Consider the following 26,228-nt stretch of genomic DNA (forward strand, 5'->3'; position numbering starts at 1 on the left):
GAGAGAGAGATGGAGAGCATGAGTGGGAAAGAGAGACGGGGTTCACGGAAACAAGAAGAGGGTGAGACAGAAAGAGAAAGGCAGACCAAAATGTGTATCTAGGGGAGTTGATGTTGGGGTGTGGAGGACATAAAATCCAGTCCATTCTTGCTTTATGTCCTCAGGATTCATTGCTTATTTATCAGTTGTTATACAGAGACAGAGAGGGTGGGGAATGAAAAATTCAGACAGGAGGCACGGCTTTTTCTCCTTTTAGAAATTGAAAGATTATACACACTGGGCAGTAATGGCTCCTGCATGCAATTGTGTGTGTGTGTGTGTGTGTGTGTGTGTGAGATAGCGAGATTTGTGGAGAATTGCTATTTCTCTCCATCTCTGACACAACAATAAATGTGTCTATCACATATTCTGAATGACTGTTATGTACTGTATCTCTGAGATTTGTTAATTAAGGACACAAGGTCATATGTTTCATTTACGAGAATGTACAAAAATTCCAGCTGTAAGGACACAGGTTTTTTTTAAAAATGTCACAGCAAACACAACATCTGCCGTTATTGTTAATGTGAGCAAGTGTCTGTTCGTGATGTTGGTTGCATTTGTAACTATAGTCTGAGGAAAGAGCTCCTTCCTAATGTGCTACCAACCTTTGTTTGGACTGCCTGTGTTTATTTTTGGCAGTCTGGGTAGTGTCCATATTGGTGGTGAGAGGTCTCAGGGAGGCCAATATAAAGGACTAGAGGAACGTATTGACAAAGGATGATCTGTAGAGCACAGTATCATTACAGAATTTAGCAGCAGTCTTTGTTTATGCTCAAGAACACGGTGCTCTGTGAACATAATTAGAAGCTGTCAGTTGTGCTTGTGGGTGCCTGCATTATTTGATGCTCATAGGCTCCATAGGTCTTTTTCACAGTTGGCATTTTATCTTGTTGTGGTGGAAAAACTACAGGTGTTTCTAATGACATTAACAATGGCTATGCTCTGTTGAAGTGTCCCAGTAGGTCATGACAGTGTGACAGTGAGTCAGCATGAACATTACCAGGACTCTGAAACTGAGGCAGCTAAACTGATTTCAGCCATCACTCATTTTATTATTTACACCTGTGCTTTTCCTACTGTGACATGTCAAATTGTCTTCTGTGCAAAAGGTGTATGGTGTGTAAAAGAATTTCTATGGTACATTTGCAGTGTTTATTTATTTTTGGTAGCTTCCTACAAAAAATGAAAGCAACCGTGAGTTAAGTTTTTCTTTTATTAAAGCAAGATCGAGAATGAATGTCCAAATCAACACACTTGTATTTCCTTGTACTTGCGACAAACCTGAGCCAATTTCAATAATATCCTTGTCAATAGTAGTTATCAGTAGTAGTATTTGTGTTGTTGCACGAAATAGCCTGATCCAGTGAGATACAAAATGCCAATTTAGCTGTCATTGTTGGCAATCAAAGGAAAGTTTCGTATTACGATTGTAGAGAAGCCGAATCTGAAAAGTGAGTGTAAAGAAAATCTGAGGAGGAGAACAAGGACATGGGAATGAATGGATGGAAGAAGACAGGGGGTTGAAACAGCAGGACAATAAGAGGAAAGGAGGATACAGGGAAGGAAGCTTTGGTTTGTCATATTGGTGGAAAGCCCCCTATCTGTCATGTTCATAATTCATGGAATCCCAGCTGCTCCTCTGGGCTGCATCCTAAATTCTACTGCTGGGGAATTATGGCCAGGAACCATAAAACACACTCACACATACACACACACAACATGTAATTCTAGAGAGTGAGGGAGGAGGAAAAGATAGCAGAAGATGAAGGGAAGGAGGGAGAGAGTAGATGCAGCGGACAGAGTGAGAATGAGCACACCGCTGTGGGGTGAGGGGTAGATGAGGGGGGATGATTCAAAGCATGTCATAAAACATCGATACACCTCTAAAGGCCGCGCTACGAGCTCTGCTTACACTGGAGGCGATTACACCTCTAAATAATTCATTTGGCCAGTGCAAACGCTTATTCATACAAGTACAGTGCAAACTCTTTATGCAAACAAATACAGGAATGCATGGAAAAACACACAACCACACACTTCCACCAAAAACCTACACACAAAAATGTGTACCCCTGTAATGCACACATACGAGCAGTGAGGCAGTTTGAGTTAGCTTACATTCAGTGTTCATTTATCTTTATGCTACCGATGCTTTCACTTTTGACAGAGCAAGGCTGGCAGTTTGCTTCCATGCTTTCAGTCTCTAAGCTGAGCTACAGTATGCTACAAGTGCTCTGAACCTGAATCAGAGATCAAATGTTATCAGAATATTTCCCAGAATATCACATTGTTCATTCGAGTGTGCAATCCGACAAATAAAAAGGCCACTAGCACTCTTGAACTGGCCATACAGGGTTTAAACAAGCCGGTTACATAAAGGCACCACCGCTGAACCACTTATTAGCTGTCCTGCAACGTACATTCCAGTATCGCCTCAAGTGGTCTCAGTATTATTACATGTAAATTATGTTGACTGTAAAGGAGAATAAATAAATACGTTTCCAGCCAATTTGTCTTGTGGGTGGAATGCTAGTGTGACAGTAATTCCCTGTTACAGTACTTGCAATTCATGTAGAAATAAGTGGGAGTTTGAATATATCCACATCAAAGGGAATCCATCATTAATCTGAAAGGGTTTTCATGTCTGAAGCAGTGCTGTTGTGTTAATGCCATCACAAAATGGCTATTCATGTCTCTGCCAGGGAGGCCTCGGTTTGATATCAGCTCCTCTACGCCTCCATCTGTCTGTGTGTTCTGTGGTATGTGCTATTTCTCATTCATTAGCTCTGACTCATCCTTCTAATAACTACCTCTATTTCCTCTCTGAGATAGTTTTTCAGTTGTTTTCTATTGTATGATTAGGCTCCTTGCCTCTCTGACTCACTCAGTTTATTGTCAGAATAAAGCTTCCTGTTTTCGTCTCTTAGCCTTCCTGCACGGGTGACTTCTCATTGCGGCTATCACCTCCTCACCTCTGTCAGAGCGGTTTATCGTCACACTCAAGCGTCCCATTCTTGTTTCTTTTTACCCTTCCCCATTCAAACACGTCTGCTGTCATGACTCTCACCTTATTGCTTCAGGGCTGACTGGATCTGTGTGCAAACAGGCTTTATCGCAAGTGCTGTGGATAAGGGCTTGGCAGGCTTCACTGTTCTCTCGTGTTCACATTGTATCCATTACAGTATGTCTGATGTTTGACTTTGAACATAAAAGAAAAACACGTTAGCAGGTTCACTGGTTTCCCTTTCAGACATATTTACACCAGTAAGCTTTTAGACAGTACAACTTTTGGCTGCTGCAATAACAGTAATTTCCCTCTCTGAGTTGAAATGATGAGCAGATGTCAGCTTATTAGAGTCATCAACTGAAAATAGCCAGCATATGCACCAAACAAAGCAGAATTAGATGGCTGTTTTCAGGCTAGGGTGAGACAAATTCATTTCCCCTACAAAGAGATATCCAGACAAACATGCAATGTGTTACTTTGATGAGTGAAACTAATGGTCTGAATCCCACTCTCAATCCTGTGGTCTAGACAAAAAATAAATGTTATATATGTTCTACAAGGTTGCCTGCAGGAAATGGTCCAGCTCTGTTGTTGGTGGCACAGCATATATATTCAGCTAGCTGATATTTACCTGGGGTTCTGCAGTTCACTATAATGATAATCCTGGATGATGCACCAGCCTTTTGGTTGAATCCACTGTTAAAGATTTGGCAGCCAGCAGATATATGGTCCTGCGGGGTCCCAGGGAATACACATTCTCATTATAGAAAATATGCATCAATAAACCTCCTTGTATCCTGAGGTTTCGTCTCACATAGGAGTACACATTGCATACATCCAATTAAAAATGAATGACTTCCCGGGCTTGTCACTCAAAAACATGTGTGCATTAATTTGAACTGTAAGAGATGTTTACTCTATTTGGTTTTGGCGAAACTAGTAACAGCAACAAAACAGATCAGAAGGATTTTCACACCATTTTATTAGCAACAATGTGTCTGTTAGTTATACATTAGAAACAAGGACAGAAACATTTCTGCTGTACTGTACTGAGTCTGAAAAATCAGCTGGATCATAAAATAAAGCAAGTAATTCAAATACTTTAAGGTAAAAGCAACACTGCATTTGAATATACACTTGTAATAATAATAATAATAATAATAATTCTTTAATAATAACTATTTATGGCACTAAATTTCCTGTGCAACTGTCACATAGTTTCAGTTTCAAAAGTAAGGAAAGCATAGCATTGAGAACAACTGTGTGTGTGTGTGTGTATATGTGTGTGTGTGTGTATTGTGTTCTAGTGTATTTGCAGGAAAGCACATGTCACAAGAGGAAAAACTCAAAACAAAGTCAGTTACTGTTTCACCCTTTGGGAAAATAAATGAGCATGATTTCTGATAAAATCAACAGAAAAAGAGAGAGAGAGAGCGAGAGCGAGAGGGGGGCACAACAGCGTTTGCCATCCATTTTGAGGGGTTGGTTGGAGGGTTGGGGAGTAGGATCCAAGAAGGACAATCCAATCAGCTACAAACCCCTCACACAGCCACCAGTAAATAATTTCATTCATTAAATGTGAGTCCCGTGTCCATAAAACTCAGCCGCTGCTCTTCCAGTCAGAATATGTGCGCTCCAGCCAGAGCTGGTCAGCCAAGCGCAGAAGATAAAAACAAGAAGGAACTCTCTGAGTACCTCAGAGCAAGAGCAAATATTCCTCAGTCCAATGAGTCAAGAGAAGAGAGAGACTGCAGTGTATGCTATGGCCTGTTAAATATTTATAGATGTGTCTTTAAAGGTGAATTAATCTTCGAGCCCATGAATCCATATACTGTATCAACAAATCAGAGACAACACAAGGAATGCAGTGAAGAGTTCACAAACTGAAACTTCAGTGAAGAGCTATAACGAAGATCACGTCATAAAGTTAAAAGTGTTGCTGTAAAAACTTTTTACCTCTGACTGCCATTTACAGCTTGAGCCAGTGTTATAGCATCAATCAGTAAAATACACATTTACAACACGATTGCAAACCCACTTAGATCATATTAGCTGTTTGGGTCATTCTTTGCATTAACATCAATTTAGGGTAAAGTGGCACTTGGAAACTTTACCTTACAACTCACCCTTTACAATAAATGTTTAAAATGTTATTGCAACCCATTACTGGGTTCAGTATACATAGGGGTAACAGATTGTGTTTAATTGTATGAAGTAAGAATTCTAGTATAACAATTGATCAAGTCATACACTCACACACGCACACACACGCACGCATGCAAGCACGCTCTCACATATGCACAAAAATGCGAGAACCCAGCCTACTTTGGCACCTAGTCCATTTTGCCTGCAAGACCACAGAGGTCCTTCTCAGCTTAAGTATAGACACTTTGTGTTGTCAGCAGACGCTCAGAGAACCAGAGACCTCTATGAAAAGATGTGGAAAACAAGCAGGGATTTTTTTACATCTTCTGTGAGCCCTTTATGTCTTAAAATATTATGGCCTAAGTTAAGTCTATCTAAAACATCAGTGGGTGGCAGCTAAAACATGACATCCCCCTTTGTCCTTAGTCTTTCCACTAGTGGTGAGTGATATTTTATAATCTCTATAATCTGTGGATGGAGGAACAGACAGATCATCCCATCATATGAGAGGGAAACACTGGACTTCTCCTAATCATATTTTGTTTGTAGCAGCTATGGCAGAGAGAAAATCCCTGCCGATTATGTCATTTTGACATGGCGGGAATCTGTCTGTCTTTCAGGCCATGGTTGGAAGAGTCTTGGGGACGTAGGGCTACACAAATTTTTATCAAATCTTAAAACAAATTCCATTCTTGTTGTTAAAAAAGGAGAAATATTTAAAACAAGTTCATGTTATTGATAATTTAACATTTCTTAAATACTTTTAATTCTGTATTGGCCCAAGACCTGAGCATAGTGCCTGTGAAAATGCTGTCCTGAGAGCCATCTGAGAGCCATTCTGCAAGAGGTGACCAGGAGAATGAGACCAGACTACATCAAACAATATAAGACTGGATCACACTGGTCAAAAGGACAAAAACAAAGTCTGATTTAAGCCCAGTCCAGCCTAGGCCTTTCTAATCCATTCAAACATCAACTTACACCAAGTTCAAACCACGCCCAGCTAAACATCAGTGCTGATGCTACAGCTGCGTGTGAACATGTCCCTCATGGTGACCGACCGGGCGAGGTTTGGTTTGCGATAGTTTGAAATGTTCACAGGCACTGGCAGGTCCAGATCCTGCTGCTGGACACTGCGGTAGCTGATCCGGTCACCTCCGTTCCTCAACCCATCTGGCTGGTGGTGGATCTGTGGCGGCTGAGGGGGCTGGAGGTAGAAAGGCAGCTCATAATGCGTACAAGATGGACAGAAGGTCTGTGAACGCGTCAGTTTCCGAGCCAGCGGAGGGGTGGAGAAAAGGGCGGGGCCATTTGGGATGGAGGAGGCGGCGGCCGTCGCCGCCACAATGTTGTGGTTGGAGTGGACTGGTGGGAGACGGGACGTGACGGCAAAGTCTGGCTCCTCCTCCTCCGACTCGGACTCTTCCTTCTTACAGCAATAATACTAATGGCAAGAGAGGGAGAAAGATGATGGGGAGCAGAGATGAGGGATGAAGAAGGGATGAAGGGAGAAAAAATACCAAGTGATGTAAAATGTAAAAGAGAGGGAGACAGAGGGAAAGAGAATGAGGGTGGAAGGTTAAAAAGAGGCATGACGGGGGTTTAAAACAAACAATAAAAACAGACAGATAGATAGAAGAAAGGGAATAACATTTGTTACACTGAAATGCCTGCAGTAACACAGCAAAATAAATACTTTCGCAAATTAGTTTACAGGCACTATCCAGCCAATATTAAGCTTAGCAAGGTTTTCTGCATGTCTAGAAGAAGAAAATGACAAATAATATTTCATATAAAATAAATTATTCACTCAACAGTTTACAGAGATAATGTCTCTAACAATCTAACTCCACTTCTGCCCATTTCCCCAAGATGTTGTCCAGCCTAACATCTTCAAATGTGTCACCTCAGTTAAGCTGTAAATCCTCAACAATTACAATTCATAAGGATTCATACAGACTTTTCAGTGGAGAATTTGTGGTTGCTATTTCTGGTCCACAAAATGAAGCATTCAACTTCCTGGCATCCTGCCAACTTATATGAAGCCATAATTTGTGGATCACATCTTATTTTACTGTGAAAAATAAGAATCCTAAGAGGTACAATCAGCTCTAAGTGGAAGGGATCATATAATTTCCTCTCCATCAATGTCACCTTAGTTTCCAGTTCACGGATTGCATTTATATAGCACTTTTATACAAAGTGCTTTACAATTTGCCCCTGATTCATTTCCTCACTTATACTGAGATACCCACACACCTGGCCTAACCAGTGCCTTTTACAGTCACTTTAAAAATAACAATCAAATTTTTAAACGTCTCAGGCTGTGTTCATAACTTCTAAAATTGTTCTGTGACAGATGTTAGTTTTGCAGTATACTCACAGACAGATTTTTAAGCCATTTCATACATATTAGGGTATACATTACATCACATAATATCAGCGTGACCATGACTATGTCATAATCTTCTATTTTTAAAACCATTAAGCCATTTTGACATTAAAATGACTCCTTGCAAAGATTTCTAGTACTGCTCATCCCACTGAGAATCAACACTGGAGTCTGCAGCATTCACCTGCCCCTCCCCTTTTCCCATCTGATATAAACAGATTTGGAGAGTGAATTGCAGAAACGCCATGTCCATAAGAAAAAGCATAATAAAAAAAGAAGAGTGAGAATCTTGTTTACAGTAACATCAGAAAGTGTTTTTGAGATGACGACAAGAGTAATGCCATAATAACAGCATTATGACCCATTGATTAAAACAATGTTATCTTTCCTTTGAGATAAGACTGACTATTTGGAGGAAAGCTTTTAAAAAATACTCTAAGGAGATTTTTAAACTGTGAGTTTGAGCAGAAATTTGGTCTTCTTTGATGAAATTATTATTACGCTCCCTCAAGGAAAAAGATGTATTTTTCATGTCCCTAGACGGAAACTGATGCAATTCCTGGTTGCTGGTTGTTGAGACCAGAATTGCCAGATATAAGAGAGATGATAATCTACTCATCTAATTCTCCACCTGAAAGCAAATACACAAAAATGTATTTCATTCAGAATGTATGAAAATGTAATGTAGGTTCAGTTGTCAGTCAAACTGCTGCTCATTCTGTACGCCCAAAAGATTGTTAATGCTCCATTGCTGTCAACATAGCTCAGGAAATTAGTTGAGTGTAACATGCAGTATATAATGTAAAATAGAAGCAAACCCACATGATGGGACAGCAATCCACAAACTGCAGTAATACTCCCTGGTGGTGTTATTAGTGTGATGCTTTAATCTAACTGGAGTTTGTCAAGCATAAAAACACAAAGCAGTTCTTTTCACCTAATTCTCTTTTCATTTTATTCTGACACAGTACAGAGCACCTGGTCAAGATCAGTTTTCTGAATATTCGGAAGATGGACAGTGAGATGGCTTATTAAAATTTACCACCACGTGGTTTTCTCAGTAGGAAATGAAACTTAAGTATGTAACACGGCTAATGCGAGATAAGGATCAAAGAGAGGATTAGCTAAACTTTAAGAAATTGTAGAGAAGACTGGGTTCAGGCTGGAGACACTCTGAGGCAGAACTGCTGATGAAAGCCAAGTGCTAACACATGTTCAGTTTTTGCTTACTGGTGAGAAACAAAAAGTATTGGAACTTATTTTTCTGAGTGTAGATATGGTTTTTATGCCTCACACCACTGTAGCAATTTTGGGTATTGTCTATTCTTTTCTGTTCTACCAGGAGTAGAATAGATGAATCACCTGATGTTCCAATTATGATCATCTGACCAAGTGTCACCTATGCCGAGGAGGCACGGATTTTGGTTCTGTATGTTTGTTTGCTTGTTTGTTTTTTGGGAGCTTATAAATTATTAGAAATTACTTAACAGATTAAAGCGAAATGTTGGTTAGACTTCAATTAGATATAAATTATGGATATGGATAGCATCACCATGTAGCCATTTGTTCTGCCAAATTTGGATGAATGGTCCTTATTAACCAACATTTCATCCTTTGGTGGTGCCTTAGCATTATAATTGCTTTAAATGGGCATAACTCCATGGTTAGGAGACTGACTCAAAACTCATTATTGTGCAAAGCCTCAATGCTCTTTAACAGACTTTACAAGTCTTCCAAAAACCACTAATACCTAATCAGCATGACTGTCTATCACTGAATTTGGATGTGATTCTGAATACAGATGCAGAGTGAAAAAAAAAAAAAATTACTAGAAAGATAACAGATTTAGTGGATAGAGCAGCTTTGGCAGACCGTGGCAGAGGCAAAGACACAGAGTGCAGCTCTACCCAGAAGTAAACATTTGGTTGAAAGAAAGATCGTGTCATCACTTGTGACTGTGAGTCACAAACTGAAAAACAAACTGCTGCACTCAAGGATGTCCCTTACCTACAGCTCTGAAGACTCTATGAGAAAGAACAATTAAAGTTACAGAGGCTGATTCCAGCTGTGGCCTCACCTGCAGCCTACAGTAGCACAGTACTGCGATGATAAGGAGTAATATAACTGTAGCTAGAATTCCACCAGTGATGACCACTGTCCCGGCTGTCATTCGAATGGCTCTCCATCAACACCCTGCAATGAGCAAGAGGAGGGGGAGAGGAAGGCAGGAGAGGGACATAGAGAGAGAGAGAAAGAGTGGAAAAGAATAGGGGATGGTAGGGAATGAATGAAAATAGAAATTAAGGAGGAGAAAGCACACAATTCATCAGTACAGTGGCTTCATTAAGTAGATTATAACTGTGTGTCATCTCAGTGGTGCTTATTGAATTATCCAGCAGTTAGGAGACACATAATAGAATCACCCTACAAATACTGCTCATAATATACAGTAGACAGGACCTCAGACTGTAACACGTTGGAAAAAGAAGTACGAGGGAGAGGGGTAAATCAGCGTTCAACAGCAGAACAGCAATAAAAATGAGATGCATGAATGACATCCATGAGGTAAATGAATGGAGTGAGGGGGTGAGCGAGCAGAAACAAAGACGGAGCGAGCAGAGAATTGACACGGAGCGAGCCCGAGAAAAGGATGTCAAGATGAACTAGGCAATAGGGATAGCAAGGGACTTGATGAATGGATATGACACGAAGAGACAAAATGATGGAGGGGATGGAGAAGGCAGTGTGAGACAGATGAGGAGAGGTGAAACATAAACAGATAGAGGTACATGGAAATGAGTGGATGAGAGAAAGGAGCTAAAGATGGGGTGGTGATGAAGGAAAAAACAGGGTGATTGGGTGACTAAAAAGATAAATAAAGCTTAAGAGAAAGAGAGGTAATTTTCATGTGGTTCAAATGCTTAATCTCTGAGGCTTTTGTTCATGCCCGAGTCTGTTTGGTGTCACAGCTGAGGCTGTGATTTATGGTTCATTATATGTACCTCTGTTTTCATATATAATACTGAACTGCATACAGAGGAACAATGCATACCAAGACATTGACTGAGAATCAGGTACTGGAGAGAAATCCTTCAGGTTAGTGGTTATGCGTCTGTACCTGATGCATCAACTGTCAGGAACGCAGCCAATATGTGATCAATGTATTGATATATCAAGTCAGTGAATGTTTGAGGACACTCCTGAGAGGGTTTTCAAAGTCACAATGAAACAGCATTTTCAAAGTATTGCTTCCTTAATCAGATTCATCTCCTGATGAAACAGGGATCATTTAAAAGTCTAGACCAAGGGGATATCAGATGAAGAAGAGGGGAAAAAAATCTCACACGATAGGAGGCCTGCTGTGATTCAACAGAGAGGAGGACAGACGCAGAATAATGTGAGATGCAGTGTAAAATAGATGTAGAGAAAGATCCCGACCTTAATTGCATTAATCAGCTGGAAACATCCAAGTGGACAGCTGTGGGTGACCTGTGAACTCTGACCTTAAATCAGAGGTCACAACTAAGACAAATTGAGATGGTGACCCTGAGTGCTTATTTTCATCAAGCTTTGCAGAATCACAGTGTAGCACTACATTTACTGTTATCTACAGTATATATCTATCTGGTTCTCTTCCTTTCTGTTGATTACGTACTTAGCAAAAAATGGTGTGTTTCATTTGCATTTATATGTAATTTATTCCAGGTAGTGTAATGTATCTGTGATCCAGCATGCTGTCCTTTTGTGTGAACAAAAAACCCAGAGCCATTGCCCTCTTATCACTCGTAATGTATATGCAAAACTATTCAGGTAGTTAATATTTGTTACAGTGGTAAATCTTTGTCAGACAGTGGTTTTACATCTCACATGCAGGTAAAGGACTGGGGCCGAATGTCGCAGAACATCATAAGAACATTTGCGGTGGTGTGATTGACTTGAGACGGAACTGACCTCATTCTCAGTTTATTAGATCCATGCTTTCCTTTAATTACCTCTTTTCAGTCTCTACAGCAGCTGGATTACTGTAAGATGCCTAGAGCCTAGAGGCTTTAAATATTCATTATACTCTTGCAAGTAAAGTAGGAAAGTGAAGGTGTGTGTCCATCACCAATTCATGGAACTCTTTCCTGCTCGCTAATACAGAACACCGCTAGTTACACAGAAGCACCATCTGAAATCCTGTACGGAAGAGAAGCACTGCGCTGACCGTGTATGTTGACAGTGTATGGTCAGGTGGTCTGCCAAAGTGAGAGTTGGGTGTGGTACTTGTGTTCACACTTAACCATAATGTAGCATCACACTAGAGTACATTGTTAAGTGCTGGACTGTGCAGGAAGTAGAGAGAGAACGCAGTAGTGTGGAAGTGCAAGCAGGATTTTCAGCCTGATTTTATGGTTAATGTATTTCATGCTTCTCATTTGACTTCATATGACCTCCATTTTAATATAAATATATATGTTATAAGAAATCATATTACAGTAAAATTTGAACTGTATCATAGTGATGATATGAGTATAAGATTAAAGCAAATATTAGAGGAAAAAACTGAATTTTCTGCATGCTGACAATATTTTGATAGTAAGAGGTTTCCCTTATCCTATGACCCAACATTGCTTGTCTTGTCTTGATACCTTGTGTGTCTGACTGTTGTAAAAGTACAGTATATTGTGTCTTGTATCTTTGCACTGTTGTCACCACACAATGATTTGAAAAAAATAAAATAAAAAAGTTGTCACTCAGTTTCCAGGTTAAGTAACATTCTTATATATTTGGGGGGGAACCCTGCAGATACTTGACAGATACGGATACAGACCTTTTCCCTTCATTACATCCGCAATCTGGAAGTGTCACAGGGCCACACAATCACAGTGCATTGTGGATAATTGCCTGAAACCAAAAATAAGCCAGCGGGCTTGTTGCTAAGCTATGACTCAATGGTGCAAGCCATTATCAGCACCACATACACAGCAGTATAGGCCTGCATTGTCAAGATCTAACTCAAGTGTGACATGGACACACTCTAAAATAGAAATACTGAGGAAAGACGCCAGGCTGCCAAAGTCATTGCAGGAAATACAGAGCACTCTGGGGTTAATGTAAATGTACAGTCTTATTGTTTCCTGTTTATCCACTACACAATTTACATTGACTTTGTTGCAGTTTCCATGACCTCATGTAAACATAGCTCTCCAGCAACATCCATCAGCCCACTCACAGGCACTTCACTGTAAGACAGAGTGTCTACTATTCACCAGATGACTGACAGCTCTGACCTTCTCACCCTAAAAATCTCTAAACCATGTTGAGTTCCTTTGTTGTCTAAACCGCATTAGCTTTCATCGTGATATGCTTCTCCAGAGATGCTCTATACAGTTAGAATGGATCAGACAGTCGCTATAGTAGCCATCTGCCCCGTGTACAAGGACAAGGCAGCCTCTCTCCCCTAAAGCTGTAACACAGCTGGACTCTAATCCAATCTGCAGGCCACACAGTCCACCAACCAAATCAATATAGAGGAACAACAAGAACAGAGTGTCTTGGCCTTAAAGGCTTTGAATTAAACTAAAGAGGGAAATGTGGTGGCTTTGGGACATTTCTGGTGTCAGGAAAAGAGAACAGCAAATTGAGGAGTTTGAATTCTGAAATCTGAATACTTCATTTAGATGAAGCTGAGAGTTATTGATGTAATGCACTACAGGCCTCTAATCAAGTTTTTACTTACTGTTTGAGTTAGAGCTTTATTAAATATTTATAATTGGTCCTCTCAGCGATGCTCCCCACAGCAGCAGGTAGTTATTTTCAGTGAAAAAGCTTTGAAAAACCCACTGTGCATCACCTTCCCAGTAGCAGTAAAACAGCTGGAACATTTAGTTTCTAAACAGCCAGCCATTTTTTCTATAATTGCTGGAGACTGAAATAGAGCTGAATTTTGGTAACATAACTTCAGATTAATACTTATGATGCTCTGTGTGTGCTGGATTTGTTAAAAGGCAAATGTTTGTTAGCAAGGCTTTGTGAGATTATAATATGCCAATGTCATGTTTAAAAAAAAAGAAAAAACCAAAAAAAGAAAAAAAAGAACAGCAACAACTGCTACTTTTGAAAGTACAATATGTAATTTTCTGCTTCTTGAGGTCTCTCAATCAAAACTAACAAAAGAACAGAGTTTGGTGATGTTGTGAAGCAACATGGGATCATAAGAGTTGTTGTCACTGCAGTCAGCTTCTCTTGGTTAGGTATCAATCATTCAGGAGGTTATTACCACAGTTATCATTACCCCACAATGCACGACGGAGCGCCACAGGAAATCATTCCTGCCCATGGCCATCAACCTTTTCAGCTCCTCCCTCTGAGAATCAATCTGTCAAGCGATTGCTCTCTAAACAGTTTCTTCTCTACCCAGGTATAATAATTCACTATCCTGTACATAATCCATTTGTAATACTTTCTAAATGGCATGTAAATATTAACTATGCACATATTGTTTATTACTGATGGGGTATGTTTGTCTATTTTTTAGACTTTGAAGATGGGTGTTATATTATTATTATTATTATTGTTTTTTATTTCTTTCTTTTTTTACATTTTCTATTTGTATATGTGTAATAGAACACTGCAATACAACAATTTCCTGCAAGGGATCAATAAAGTATTCTCATTCTGAATCTGATATTCACAGAGATCTCCTGTTCTCCAAAAGAAATGAACCAGGTTATTAAAAAAATAAAAAATAAATTGATGCTCTTTGGCAGATTCACGCTGCCGCTAATGTTTACTCAGTTTGTCTCTCTGGTAACTTACAATCCAGACGTCTGAGGACTAAAATCCTTTGTCTAGTTAAAATATATAATCAAAAAGGACCAAGATCAAAAAAGTTTACTGTTAAATGTGGCTAAATACTGGATAAAAAGTAAATTTTGACCTTGGCTGCAACGGTGACAAGTGTAAAAGGAATATAACACTATTGACAGACAATCAAATGCAATGGACCACTACCTTGATTAAAATGACACAACAAAAATAATAACAATTTGGATTAAATACACTCAGGGTATTTTTTCATTTATCATAATAATATTACACACAATGAATAGTCAATTTTCAGTGTGTGGTGTTTTTTTCTTTTTTTTAGCAAAACAAAATATATTATGCTAGTAAACAACATAATCTACACTGTAAACCTGTTTGTCCTTATTATGAGCAATATTTCTTGTGGAGGTATTGAGCTGTTTTTGTAGAAAATTGGTCCTACTCCTTAACCTCTGACCCCTCTCTAATAGGTGTGCATAGAGTATATAGCACACACAAAACACACACACAATACAGGGATAAACCACACTCCAGCCACATGGCAGAATAATGTTAACCATGTATGAGATGTCACTTATTACCATTGCAAAAAAACAAACAAGACAAGCTTCCAAACACCATAATGCACACAACCAATGACACAGGAAAAGTCATTACTCTTCTGTACACACACACACAGACAGTGTCTTTACCATCCTCCAGTTCACACACACACACACACATACACACACAGACATTTACATGTAGCATTAGTCATTGTGCAGGGTGGGCAGGCAGTGCGTATCTCCTGGGGCTCCCTTAATCAGATCAGTGTGTGAGGGATGTGTTGCAGTAAGGCGACGAACAGCGTTAATTATTTAACCACACACACACACACACACACACACACACACACACACACATACACACACATACACAAGCAAACACGTAAGTCCATTGTGAAATAGTACTAGAGAAAGGCAAACTTGTCTGCTCAGCTCCTTTTGCTGGTATTCGTCCACAGGAATGACAACTGGGTTAGGGGCAGAAGAAGAACAGCAGTGGGCGCGCACACACAAGCACACACAAACACTCACATGCAATAATTTTAGTACTAGCTAACATGCTCAGACAGTGGGCTTTGGAATAAATTGCCACGCTTTGATGGAACATGGCAGGGATCACAGCAGAGGTCTTGCTAGGAATAATGGCTGTTGACAGGCTTTCAGTTCAATGGGGGAGAAGAACACAGTAAGTGGTGGATTCAAGTCATACACAAGAGACAATAACATGCCCTGAGCACAATGGGATGAGCTCTATTACAACTGTAGCCATCAAAGAGGGATTTCACACTCACACACACACACACACACATGTTTGGAGCCATATATGAAGTCACAGTGGAAACACACATATGGTTCTCCAAGGAGATGACACAAGCCAGGCAGTCCAAAAACATGGGCTTTTGTTTAAAAGTTCAGTGACAGTGAATTCAGTTTCTATGCCAGGAGTTTGCTTTCAAGCTCACAAACCGTCTTTGGTAACACAGCTCCAGTCTGATAATTTAAAGAACACAATGACCTGTGTTGAGGTGAAGCCTGGTTTTCTCTACGATCCAGTGCCTCTAACGCTCACTGATTAGCATGTTAGGTTATGTTTGGACACAAACTGTAATGTAAAATGGCAACATGGAATGGAAATACGTCAACGGTTCATCAATCTGTTCACAGTACTTTCGTACTTTCCTGGCAGCCTCACTGTGATGAAAAGATGCAAGGAAGTCACTATGCCCAGCTGCTTTTTTTGACAAAAAGTAGTCACAGGATGTAACTTTCCAGCCTGCAGTGACAAAAGAAAGTATGCAGGGTTTAAACTTCTCTCTGTAGCTCTCTCTTATCATTGGTTACACAGCTATTTGTAGCATTTGTCATGTGAATGACTAAGTGCAAGACCATGAATGTCTTCCTAGAGATAATGTGCCGTTATCCCCGTATCTGAGTAACATCATGTCTCCCCTGTCTCCATGATGGCAGGCTTTTCATTCCACCTTCATGTGATAAAAAAGGATAAATTCCTGGCAAGCAGAAATATAAACCTCAAAAATCCTCTTCCACACGAATGTACTTGAAGTACACACTTTTAAGATAAGCTTACAAAGTCCCTCTTAAACCTTGTCACAATATTATCTTGTGTGGCTGCACTGACCCTGACTTGATTCTCCCTCTCGGGCTCTTAGCTCTTGGCTCACCTTGTTCCTGCATAAAATTTCACTACACGCACAAATTCTCCTCTGCCACTGTTTCTTTGCGTCCCTGCACCCCCCTCCAAGAATAATGGCGACACACAGCTAGCCCTCAGGTAAAGCTCTCCAGCCTCATTCCCACATTGAAAGGCAATGACCAACTTAGCTGATCTCCAACTCTGACCCTGAATCAGGCGCCAGGGAAATCCCAAAGGCTGTCGGGAGAGAGAGAGGGAGGGAGAGCAAGTGGGGAGTTTTGTGGTTGTGGGAGAAGAAAAGATAGGGGCTCCATGAATGGAACCAGGAATCATTTTTATCTCTCTCATGTGTCCTAGCATTGCTTGGGCAACGTTTCTGTAATTAGTTCCCCTCTGTGACCAATATATCATAAAAATGGCTCTAGGCTAGTATGAATATAGCACTATGAGGACATTTGAAAAAAACTTAACAGTGACCCGGGGGTCTTCATTTAATTATACAGCTCACTAAATGTCTCTCATCCATCTGAATGACCTTGCTTAGTCGTTCTTGCGGTTCAAATTGCATACTGATGTAAGAGGCACCATTGTAACTTTATACGTTTTTTGTCCTCCACTTTATATTGTATTTTTAGACGATGTGTTTTTTAAGCTTTTCATATCGTTCCAATCCATGTTGGGAATATATGGGAATGCTGTGGTACCATAAAGTTGTCAGATTTTAGTAAAAATGGACCATCATCACCTGCACTATTAAAAAAATGTTATTTTGGGTTTTGAGATTAAACCACTACAAGTAACATAGAATATTCAAGCAGGGAAAATTAGGTGGTGCTCCTGCTACAATATTCAAATGCTGACAAACTGACAAATTTGCTAAACGCTACCATCAAGAAGTTCAAACATTTTCAAAGTAGGTGTCCCCTGCTGAAACTAAACTGTTATTGTACAGCTGTTTATGGCATCCCCATTACATTAGCATGCACAATCAATATGAGATCTATTGTAACTGTCACCTGTGTTCGAGTCCACGCAGGAGGTATTAAGTTCTAATATTTTGTCCAGAAATGCAGAAGAACATGGATGTAGTGCTGAAGCTACTAATGAGGGTAAGTAACATCAGTGCTGAGGTAAAGGCTCTCATCATGTCAGTGTACAAGAAACAGTGGTGTGGTGTCAGGTGCAAACAATCTAAACGCCTTAGTTTCCTGCCTCTTCCCATTTTGAATTGTCTAATTTTGAATTGTAGATAAAAATATAACAAAAAAACTAAAAAGGGTGTCAAGCTTTCACTTTCAAATCATCTCAAAATAATTGCCTATAATCACATTTTGTCAGTTTGCTACTGCACTTCCTGCTCCTCCCCTCTGCCATGCCATGCTCTACCCTCTGCTGTGCAAATAATACCACTAGTCTGTGTGTGACAGGCTATAATCTTGGCACCAGCAGGAGCTGAAGTTGGCACAGAGATATTACAGTTCTTTGAACTTTACAGTTGATGGACTGAAGAGCAGTTCTTAGCCCTGAAACTGAGTGATGCAAACGGTAAAAGGATGGCCTCAGCGCACATCTCACTCTCGTCATGGAAACCTGGACTTAAAGGGCGAGTTAGGGCTTTTTAAAAAAGGCTTTGACTGTTACTGTATTTCTTTCTTCTTTGCTTTAGGCTAAATTAGAAACAAATTGAATCACTTTCTACAGTACTTCTATCTCACAGTGACTTCAAACAACTGCCAAGTCCAGTGAAAAAGCCTACAGCTGCTGGGATCTGAGGTATTTTACCCCTTCTAGGTCTGTCTAACGTATACAGTATGCAACTAACTGCCTCTGCCACTGATTCAACATGCTCAATCAGCCACTGATGAGGCATGACTAGCGCCAGCAGTGCTGGACACACTACAAAAAATCACATCCAGCAGTCTGCTAAAGAGGCACAATGATAGTTCAGTGGCACCAGATGGATGAAAGTCAGCTCAGTGTGTCAAGCAACAATTGCAACCAGCACATTCAGAAAAAGCATGCTTGTCTGAGAGAACAGACAGTGTTGTATTTGTGCGTATACCTCTGTTCAATACACAAGTCATAGTTTAGGTGCATGTTGTTGTTTGTGTCGGTCTGTGTGAATTCATGATTGTAGTTTTTACACAAGGCAATACTTGATGCTGTGGAGCAAACTATTTACTCCAATGTGTGTATTTCCCCCTCACACACACACTCGCTCACACACCTCAAGCAACTTCATTCTAATAACATAAGCAGTAGTTACTGTTTCTGCTTAGTGCTGCATAAATCCAGCAGACAAGAGCAGAGCTGCAACTCAACAGCTTCTCCAGTCTCAGGGCCCCGCAGAAATAAAGTGCTGTTTATGGCAGAATATTAGTCTGTTGAGAGATATTTATGCAAAATTTCCATGCATGTGATCTTTCATACTGAATAATAACAATAACATTGATGAGAACAACAAACAAACCAAATTTCAGCACGTTTCGCTCACCTTTGCTGATGCATAATCTCTGTATGTGTGTGTACAGTGTGCACCAAACTGTGTCTATTCTAGCTTGCTCTAACTCTAAATATGATGAATCTATCCAGTGATACTAGATGCTGCCTGCAACTGGTTCACTCTTGGTTTATAAGTTCAGTGTCAGTCACATCTGCTCCTGAGAAATTGCAGTGACAGAGGAGACAGTTTGTTGTGACACTCGGGAGCTCCGCAAGGGCCTCCCGGTGCAAAAAGCGTTAGCCATGCAAACACACCAAAGCAGATAATACTGTGCTGAGCCTGCCCCCCTATGACAGGTTAATAAGTTATTGCGAAACACTCAGAAGTCTAATCATATGTGAGGATTTATACACACACTCCCTCTGGCTACATGGTCTGCTCAGGGTAACACACTGCCCTCAAATAAATTTAATTCCTTTTCCTCTTCCTGAATTAGATTAGACACCATTAAATTACATTTGCTCCTTGACACTTGACAATGACATAATTCCAATTTTAGACTTTTTCCTTACTTTTCTTTCTCTCCCCAGCATGCTACGTATAATTTTAGCCTTGGGTTGGGGACTGGTTTGTCACTGCTGAAAACAATGTGTCTCCTTGTGTCCAAGAGGCCAAGCAACATATTGGATGGCATTGGGCAGCTTTGAGAGATATAAATGTGTGAAACCCAACCACCCACAAATGTCACATACGCCAGAATGATACAGCGTGGTCACATCTGGACCTGCTCGGCTTCACAGGAAAGTGGATCAAGTTGAGATTAAACGCTGCATATTCAAAATTTTGTTTTACCTGCATGTATCAAACATCGCTGCTTTCCCCTCAGAGTTCTTGTACAGTAGTTTATATTCAAAACTGGATTCAACAGATCCCTCCCTTCTCTTAACTTTGGAGTCAGTCAGCCGAGAAAAGCTGCTATCTGCAAGGATTCACAGCTCACAGGTAATGTTAGCTTTCATATCCGATCATGTTTGCTACTTGGTGTGCAAACCTCCTGCTGCATTTACAGTTGTCATGCACAGTCACCCCCCGGTGCGTGATTGGCTGTCAACTTGTCACCCAAAGTTTTGTTGTGAACAGAAGCAATACACCCCCGTTCATCAGCACAGGTCTTGACATGCGGGTGCATAAAACCAGTATTTGGAAAAAAATGTATATTTTTTGTGGCATGAAGTTTAGAGTGACTTCTAACACTTCGGTATTCAGTGAACATCTCTCATAATCAGAAGTCCTTGATGGATACTGCAACAATTCAGCAATAACACATTCAGGGGGCATTTTCATGGTCTCTATCTTTTTCTAGCGTTTCATCTTTTCTCTGAAATCTGTTCTTTCAAACCAGAAGAAATGTGTCTGCATCTGTATGTGTCAGAAAAGAGGATGAAAGAGAAGTGGCTTTTTTTTGCAGACTATGTGAATGTAAGTCCTGAGCTCCTGTTAAGTGAAGGACACGTAACCTGATCAGTCATAATGTCCTCATACTGGATAATGGATATTTCATCAGATATTTAATCTAAACGTATGCATTAAAATGCACCTGCAGTGCGTGAAGGATAAGTACTCACACAAAGACACACACACACACGCACACACAGCTGGAAGTCACAGTAAATGTAGTGAGACAAGAGGTGGTGTAGTGAAGGCCAAGCTGTATTATAGAATCATAACCTGGTTAACACAGCGCTCACTGCTACTTAACCCCAGCTGCTGCTGTTGATGCCCACATCTGACAAAGCATATGGTGGAGAGAAGAGGAGAGGAGAGAGGAGAGGAGAGAGGAGAGGAGACAGAGGGTATAGGAGTCATTTGGCAGTGGTTTTCTGTTTGTTACTGTAACAAGACTCAACTTGAATGTTATGTGTGTATGTATTTACTTTTATGAATAAGCTAATGTAGGTTAAATAGCCTTGTAATTGTCTGCGTGTGTGTTTGGTTTCCTCTTAACAAAAAGCTTCCTGTAAGTTCATCTGGGCACCTATGCTGCACTGCTGCTCTCCTTCATCTTTTCATATCCCTGGCCGTATTCTTGGCACACTGCCAGTCATGTTGTCCACTTTTTTTTAGTCGTTTTTCCCTTTCATTTGTTTTCAACTGCCTTGCTCTTTTTACTCCACCTGCTCTTTTTCTGTCTCCCTCCCTGTGGCCTTTCCTCTATCTGTTTAGCCTCTCCTTCCATTTTCTTTGCTGTCTTTGTTTACACCTCTCTCTCTCTCTTTCTCTCTCTCTTTCTCTGTTTCTGTTCAGCTGATGTACACCGCCTTAGGGAACATAGGCAGAACCTCTGTTTTAACATCACTTGGAGCAGTGGTGCCACTCACGAGTGAAGAGACAGCGCCTCTGACACAGAGATGGATAGATCCCGCTGTGCGTTGTTTTGCATAGTCAAAGCAGAGTTTGTCAAGCGAATGTGCTATTTACAAGTTACTCAACTCAGAGGAGTCTCAGGAGGGTCAGAAGTTACCCTGTATTTGAGGCGCTGATGAAATCATCACACAGCTGTGGTGTACAACAAAATGCACTGTGGGAAATGATACCCACCAATACAAGGAAGACCCACAAAAATTCAAAAGTTCCACGGCATGTGAATACTTATTCTTAGAGATTTCTTCAAGACTTTTTCTTCCTCATTATGGGTAAAACCAACTTTGGGGATATTCTTTCTCTGACTATCTCCATTCCTGAACTTGCTCTATTGCAGCACTATTTTAGCAAAACCAGATGTAGTTCAGTAAGTGTAAAGTGTAAGGATGACCTGGTTCAAGCAAGTGTGTGGCATTATTGCCATTATGGGGTGTTGAGTGTAGATTAATGGAGGATAAAATGAATTCAAATGATTTCAGCATAAAGCTGCAACATAACAGAATGTGAAAAAAGCCAATGGGTTTGAATACTTTCTGAATGTACTGTAACTGGAGATGGATGGAAGTGCTTGACGTTGATACAGACTGCTGCTCTCATCCACTTTCTACCAGTTGGCTGATTTACTACTGACTACAACATTTCCCTTAACAGAGTAGATTTTTTGGCTAAATCTAACGAAACTTTAATCGCATCAGCCACGGTCATCTGCAACAGCTTTAGAAGGCATCAAAAAACAATGTCAGCCTGCAAACATGGGCATCAGTTCAGAAAAGACTCGTGTTGTTGTGGAACATTAGTTTTTTCGATTTTCCATGCAGCAATTAGTACTGCATACAGATTTAAAATCTGCTCACGGAGACTTGCATTAGATGTGAAATCTTGCACAGTGAACATCTGCTTTTATGTTTGTCACAGTTAAATTGAGTGTTTGCAGTTGTAGAGACTGTTTTCACAAATCTCCCTTTCCGTCATGTGTTTGTGTTTATGCATAAAAATCTACATCGTGCTGAAAAAGGATTTATCATGAAAAATCATCATGAGTTGTTCACAGCCACAGGGCAAATTTTAGGTGAAAAGAAAAAATCAGTGAGGAAAAAAAAACACTAAAACATCAAGTGCAGGATATTTCTATCGTTGTGCCTGACAGTTACCTCTTTGCATGTGTCTACTGTGTATGTGGGTGCCTCTAAAGGTCAAAAGGTTGATGCAAGAGCAATGAAAAAACTCTAGGAAACAAGGAGGAGGTAGGGAAGGAAGGATGGAAAAAGCACTGACAAGAGTGATTAGTAGCAGTAGGCAGGGGGAAAAAAGGAGAGGGCAAGAGAAGACACTGACAGAAAGGAGAGAAATAAATGAAGAACAAAGTAGAAAAGGCTGCAAAGGGCAGCTGTGAGAGGGTGAAAGGGTGAAAGGATGGATCTATACATGTCCTCCACCAAATGTATAGAGACCTGAAGGAAACATGCTAAAGCTCAAGGCTGATGATTGCTTGGTTGTTAGTGCTAATGGTCAGTGCTCAAGAGGCAGTGTGTGTAAAAGTACGAATAGGTCTTCAGTTACTATGGCGACAGGGCTATTACAGACTGACATTTTACCATCGCCTTTTCTGTCTTTTGAGTGGGCGGTTTACGCTTAAAAATTCCATTCTGATTGTATTTGAGCAAACTTTTCCCAGCTCGCTCACTGTATGCTAATCTCTAAGCCGATAAGAAAAAAAAGAAGAAAAAAGTGAGGCAGAGTGCAGTCAGGCAGAATTGCAGAGATGCATAATAAGATACAAAACATCGCAAAATGTGAGTGGAATTTATGAATGAGAATCTCTCATCCCATGCCATGCGCTTGTTGTGATCAACTCTGGTGGCAGAGTGAGTCACGACCTTGCTGAGCTAGCTTGTCCTTAAATTCTTTTCGCTTCATCACTTTCCAGGAGGAGCATGTTGACGTTGGCAACTTTTTAGTCTCAGATTTAACATTATACAGCTAAACTTGACGATCCTGTAATAAGCATGTAGGCTTTGGAGAAAAAAAGGCTTGATAAATGAGGAAGCCCCTAAGCCTCTTTGAAATACGTTACACTTACAGGCATAATGTAAATTGTCAACTTAGTCCGAGCACTGTGCCGTCTGCCTTTTTATGTAGTGTAATATATGCAGCATGCTGCAGGCCATATAGACAGACAGATTGGCTGCGCAAGGCTTAAAGGAAATTTCAACATTTTCTCAACATAGGTTTTGTTTGGGCAGCTCCAGCTGTCATTCCTACTAGGATAAAACATTTTACTCATCAAATCCAACACTGAGATCTAGGAACACAGCAACAACAGGATCCAGTGGGACAAATAACACGAGCAGTGATTAGATTATAAGGAAATTCCCAGTTTAAAATCTTTAAATTTGCTCTTCAACTTTGCTCTTGAACATAATGAACATATCAGGTGTGTTCACCACTTTCCCTCCGATCCTAATTTTGTTTTATCTAACTTGGATAAACCAGGTGTTTGTTTACAACCTGCTCATTTTACTTGGGCCTACGCTGCATTCAGGCGACGTTTACATCTATCATCATCATCATCATTAATCCAAAGGGGGTTAACTCTAGTGCTAACCTTGCAGTCGCACCAATTAAACAGCTTAAATTAGCTACTTTTGCTGTGTGGTGTGTTTGTAGCGGTTCATGACTAAGTGAAACCAGATCCAAACAATTGCAGTGTATGCCCTAAAGATTAGCTGAATTGATTGCAGTGTTAATATTGAATTTTATTTTGATGTGACTGGCTGCGTTTCTGCCAATTATAGGGCTGACACGAACGTTTTTCCACTCGGATGCTGGTAATTACGGTTTAAACGATATGACATGAATGTAGCACAATTGTGAAGTGAGTCTGGTGATGTCATGCTGTCCTCAGATCACAGCAATTAAGTTGTTGAGTAAACTGTTAATGACTGCAGGAACGATGGCTCAAACTATTGAAAACATGAACTATACTGGTGGGGGGGGGGGGTGCAAGCATAATTTTACCTCAATTATAGATAAAATGGGAAAATCAGTTTACCATATAACCAATGTAATTATTGGCTCTATTCATATAAGTGCATGAAAATTCATTCAGGAAGGACACACAGAGAGGAACAGCAGCTTTTCCTCTGCTGCTGTTTCTCCTCAGCCTCTTCCTGTTCGCTTTCCCCGCCTCCCTAACCTCCCTTGCCTCCCTTCTACTCCTTGGAATGAGCTTCAGTTTTTTACAATCACTCACTGGGATGAGGCCAGCTGACCAACGGTTTGTGCACAAGCTTGTGTGTGTGTGTGTGTGTGTGTGTATGCACGCGGTTGTGTGCGCCGGCCGTATTGTTGTCTTTGTGGGAACCCATCTGTGCATGAGCGTGATGTGTGAGCATGTCAGGGTGTAGCTGCGAGGGGAGATGAGAGCGTGGTGCCAAGGGGGAGGGGAGGAGAGACGGGTGGAAGAAGGGAGGAACGGGTGGTGACTGTTTAACATGATCATTGAGCAGCCATATTCCCTTCCCCCCAGTCTCAATCCATCCACTCCACTTCTCCTCTCTCCTCTTTATCTCAACCACAGCGGATTTATCATGATTTCCCCCCTCCCCATAGTGCATTTTAAAGGTAATTAAGCTGATATGTGAGTACACTTTAAATGCCCAGGAAAAAAAAAGAAGAGGATATGCTGCCTCTGTAATTGTATTCACACTTGACTATTCTACCACGATTCAAACCGTCCCTCCTCCTCTTCTTCTCCATCCCTCGCTCCCTGTTTTATATGCGCTCCTTTCTCTACACCTTTCTTCATATTTTTTCATTACCCATCTGTCTTTGAAATTTGCTTTTACATCCTACTCATCTGCTTGTCCTTCAACTCCCTCTCTCTCTCTCTCTCTCTCTCTCCTCCTCTTCTTCTTTCTCCTGCTGTAATGACTGAGAGGCTGGTAGAGCAGCAGCAGCATCAGGCAGACAAGTAACACACAGTCACTCATAGTCACGCTCTGAGGGGTACTTGAGTGTGTGTTTGTGTTTATATGTGTATGTGTGTGTGTGTGTGTGTGTGTGTGTGCATGCACGCAGGAGTATGACTGATCTCCCAGGGGGCCAAGGTTGTTGCAAGGGTCACTGAGGAAGTCGCCATGGGAACGCAAGCCCCTCCTTGTCTTTCATTGTTGTAGGGCCTCTAAAACCACAGTATGTGTGTGTGTACTCATTTTCTTGTCAGACCACCACATGAATGTGGTCCCAGCTGTCATTCGCTCTACTAGCTTTCGGTGATACCGTCTTAGACTGGGTAATATGATACGATATGAAGAACAGCTCTGACATCATAGCTTAACTGACTGTAGCTCAATGTGCATACAGCAGTGACTCAATCTAAGTAGCCCAACTTCAGCCCTCTTTCCCTCTGGCAAATTACAGGAAAAACCTATGTTAAGCATCTTAGAATAATGTGCTGGACCTCCACCGGCCTCTCAGAAGGAGGATGAACACCATCCCTCCAAAAGATATCCCTTCATTGGTGTTTCTGATGATGACACAGGTCCCACAGGTGTTTACCTGGGTCGAGATATAGTAACCCCTCATGCCCTACATGGGGGCATTTAAAATATATATGTGGTAACAATGATTTTGGAGGATGAGGTGGGATTTTTTTTCAAACTTTTAAGTGCATGAGGAAGGGAGGTGAGGCATTTAGGGTAAACAAATGCAAGATATTAGATGTTAGAATCAATAACTCAGAATCACTTCTGGTGATACACGAGCAC

General features: G+C 40.7%; 1 protein-coding gene across 3 annotated transcripts in view; it reads right to left on the reverse strand.

The window, feature by feature from the left end:
* Positions 1-4,013: 4,013 nt before the first annotated feature.
* Positions 4,014-26,228, reverse strand: part of fam163ba (family with sequence similarity 163 member B, genome duplicate a) — a 28,337-nt gene continuing 6,122 nt past the window's right edge. For all 3 annotated transcript variants that reach the window (XM_051072874.1, XM_018670469.1, XM_018670468.2), the window contains 2 exons: positions 9,664-9,779; positions 4,014-6,638 (listed from right to left, as the gene is read on the reverse strand). In XM_051072874.1, the coding sequence (XP_050928831.1) occupies positions 6,198-6,638; positions 9,664-9,756 (534 nt within the window). In that variant the 5' untranslated portion in view covers positions 9,757-9,779 and the 3' untranslated portion in view covers positions 4,014-6,197. The remainder of the gene's footprint in view (positions 6,639-9,663; positions 9,780-26,228) is intronic.

This window comes from Lates calcarifer, linkage group LG9 (assembly GCF_001640805.2).
Source record: "Lates calcarifer isolate ASB-BC8 linkage group LG9, TLL_Latcal_v3, whole genome shotgun sequence".
Taxonomy (NCBI): Eukaryota; Metazoa; Chordata; class Actinopteri; family Centropomidae; genus Lates; species Lates calcarifer.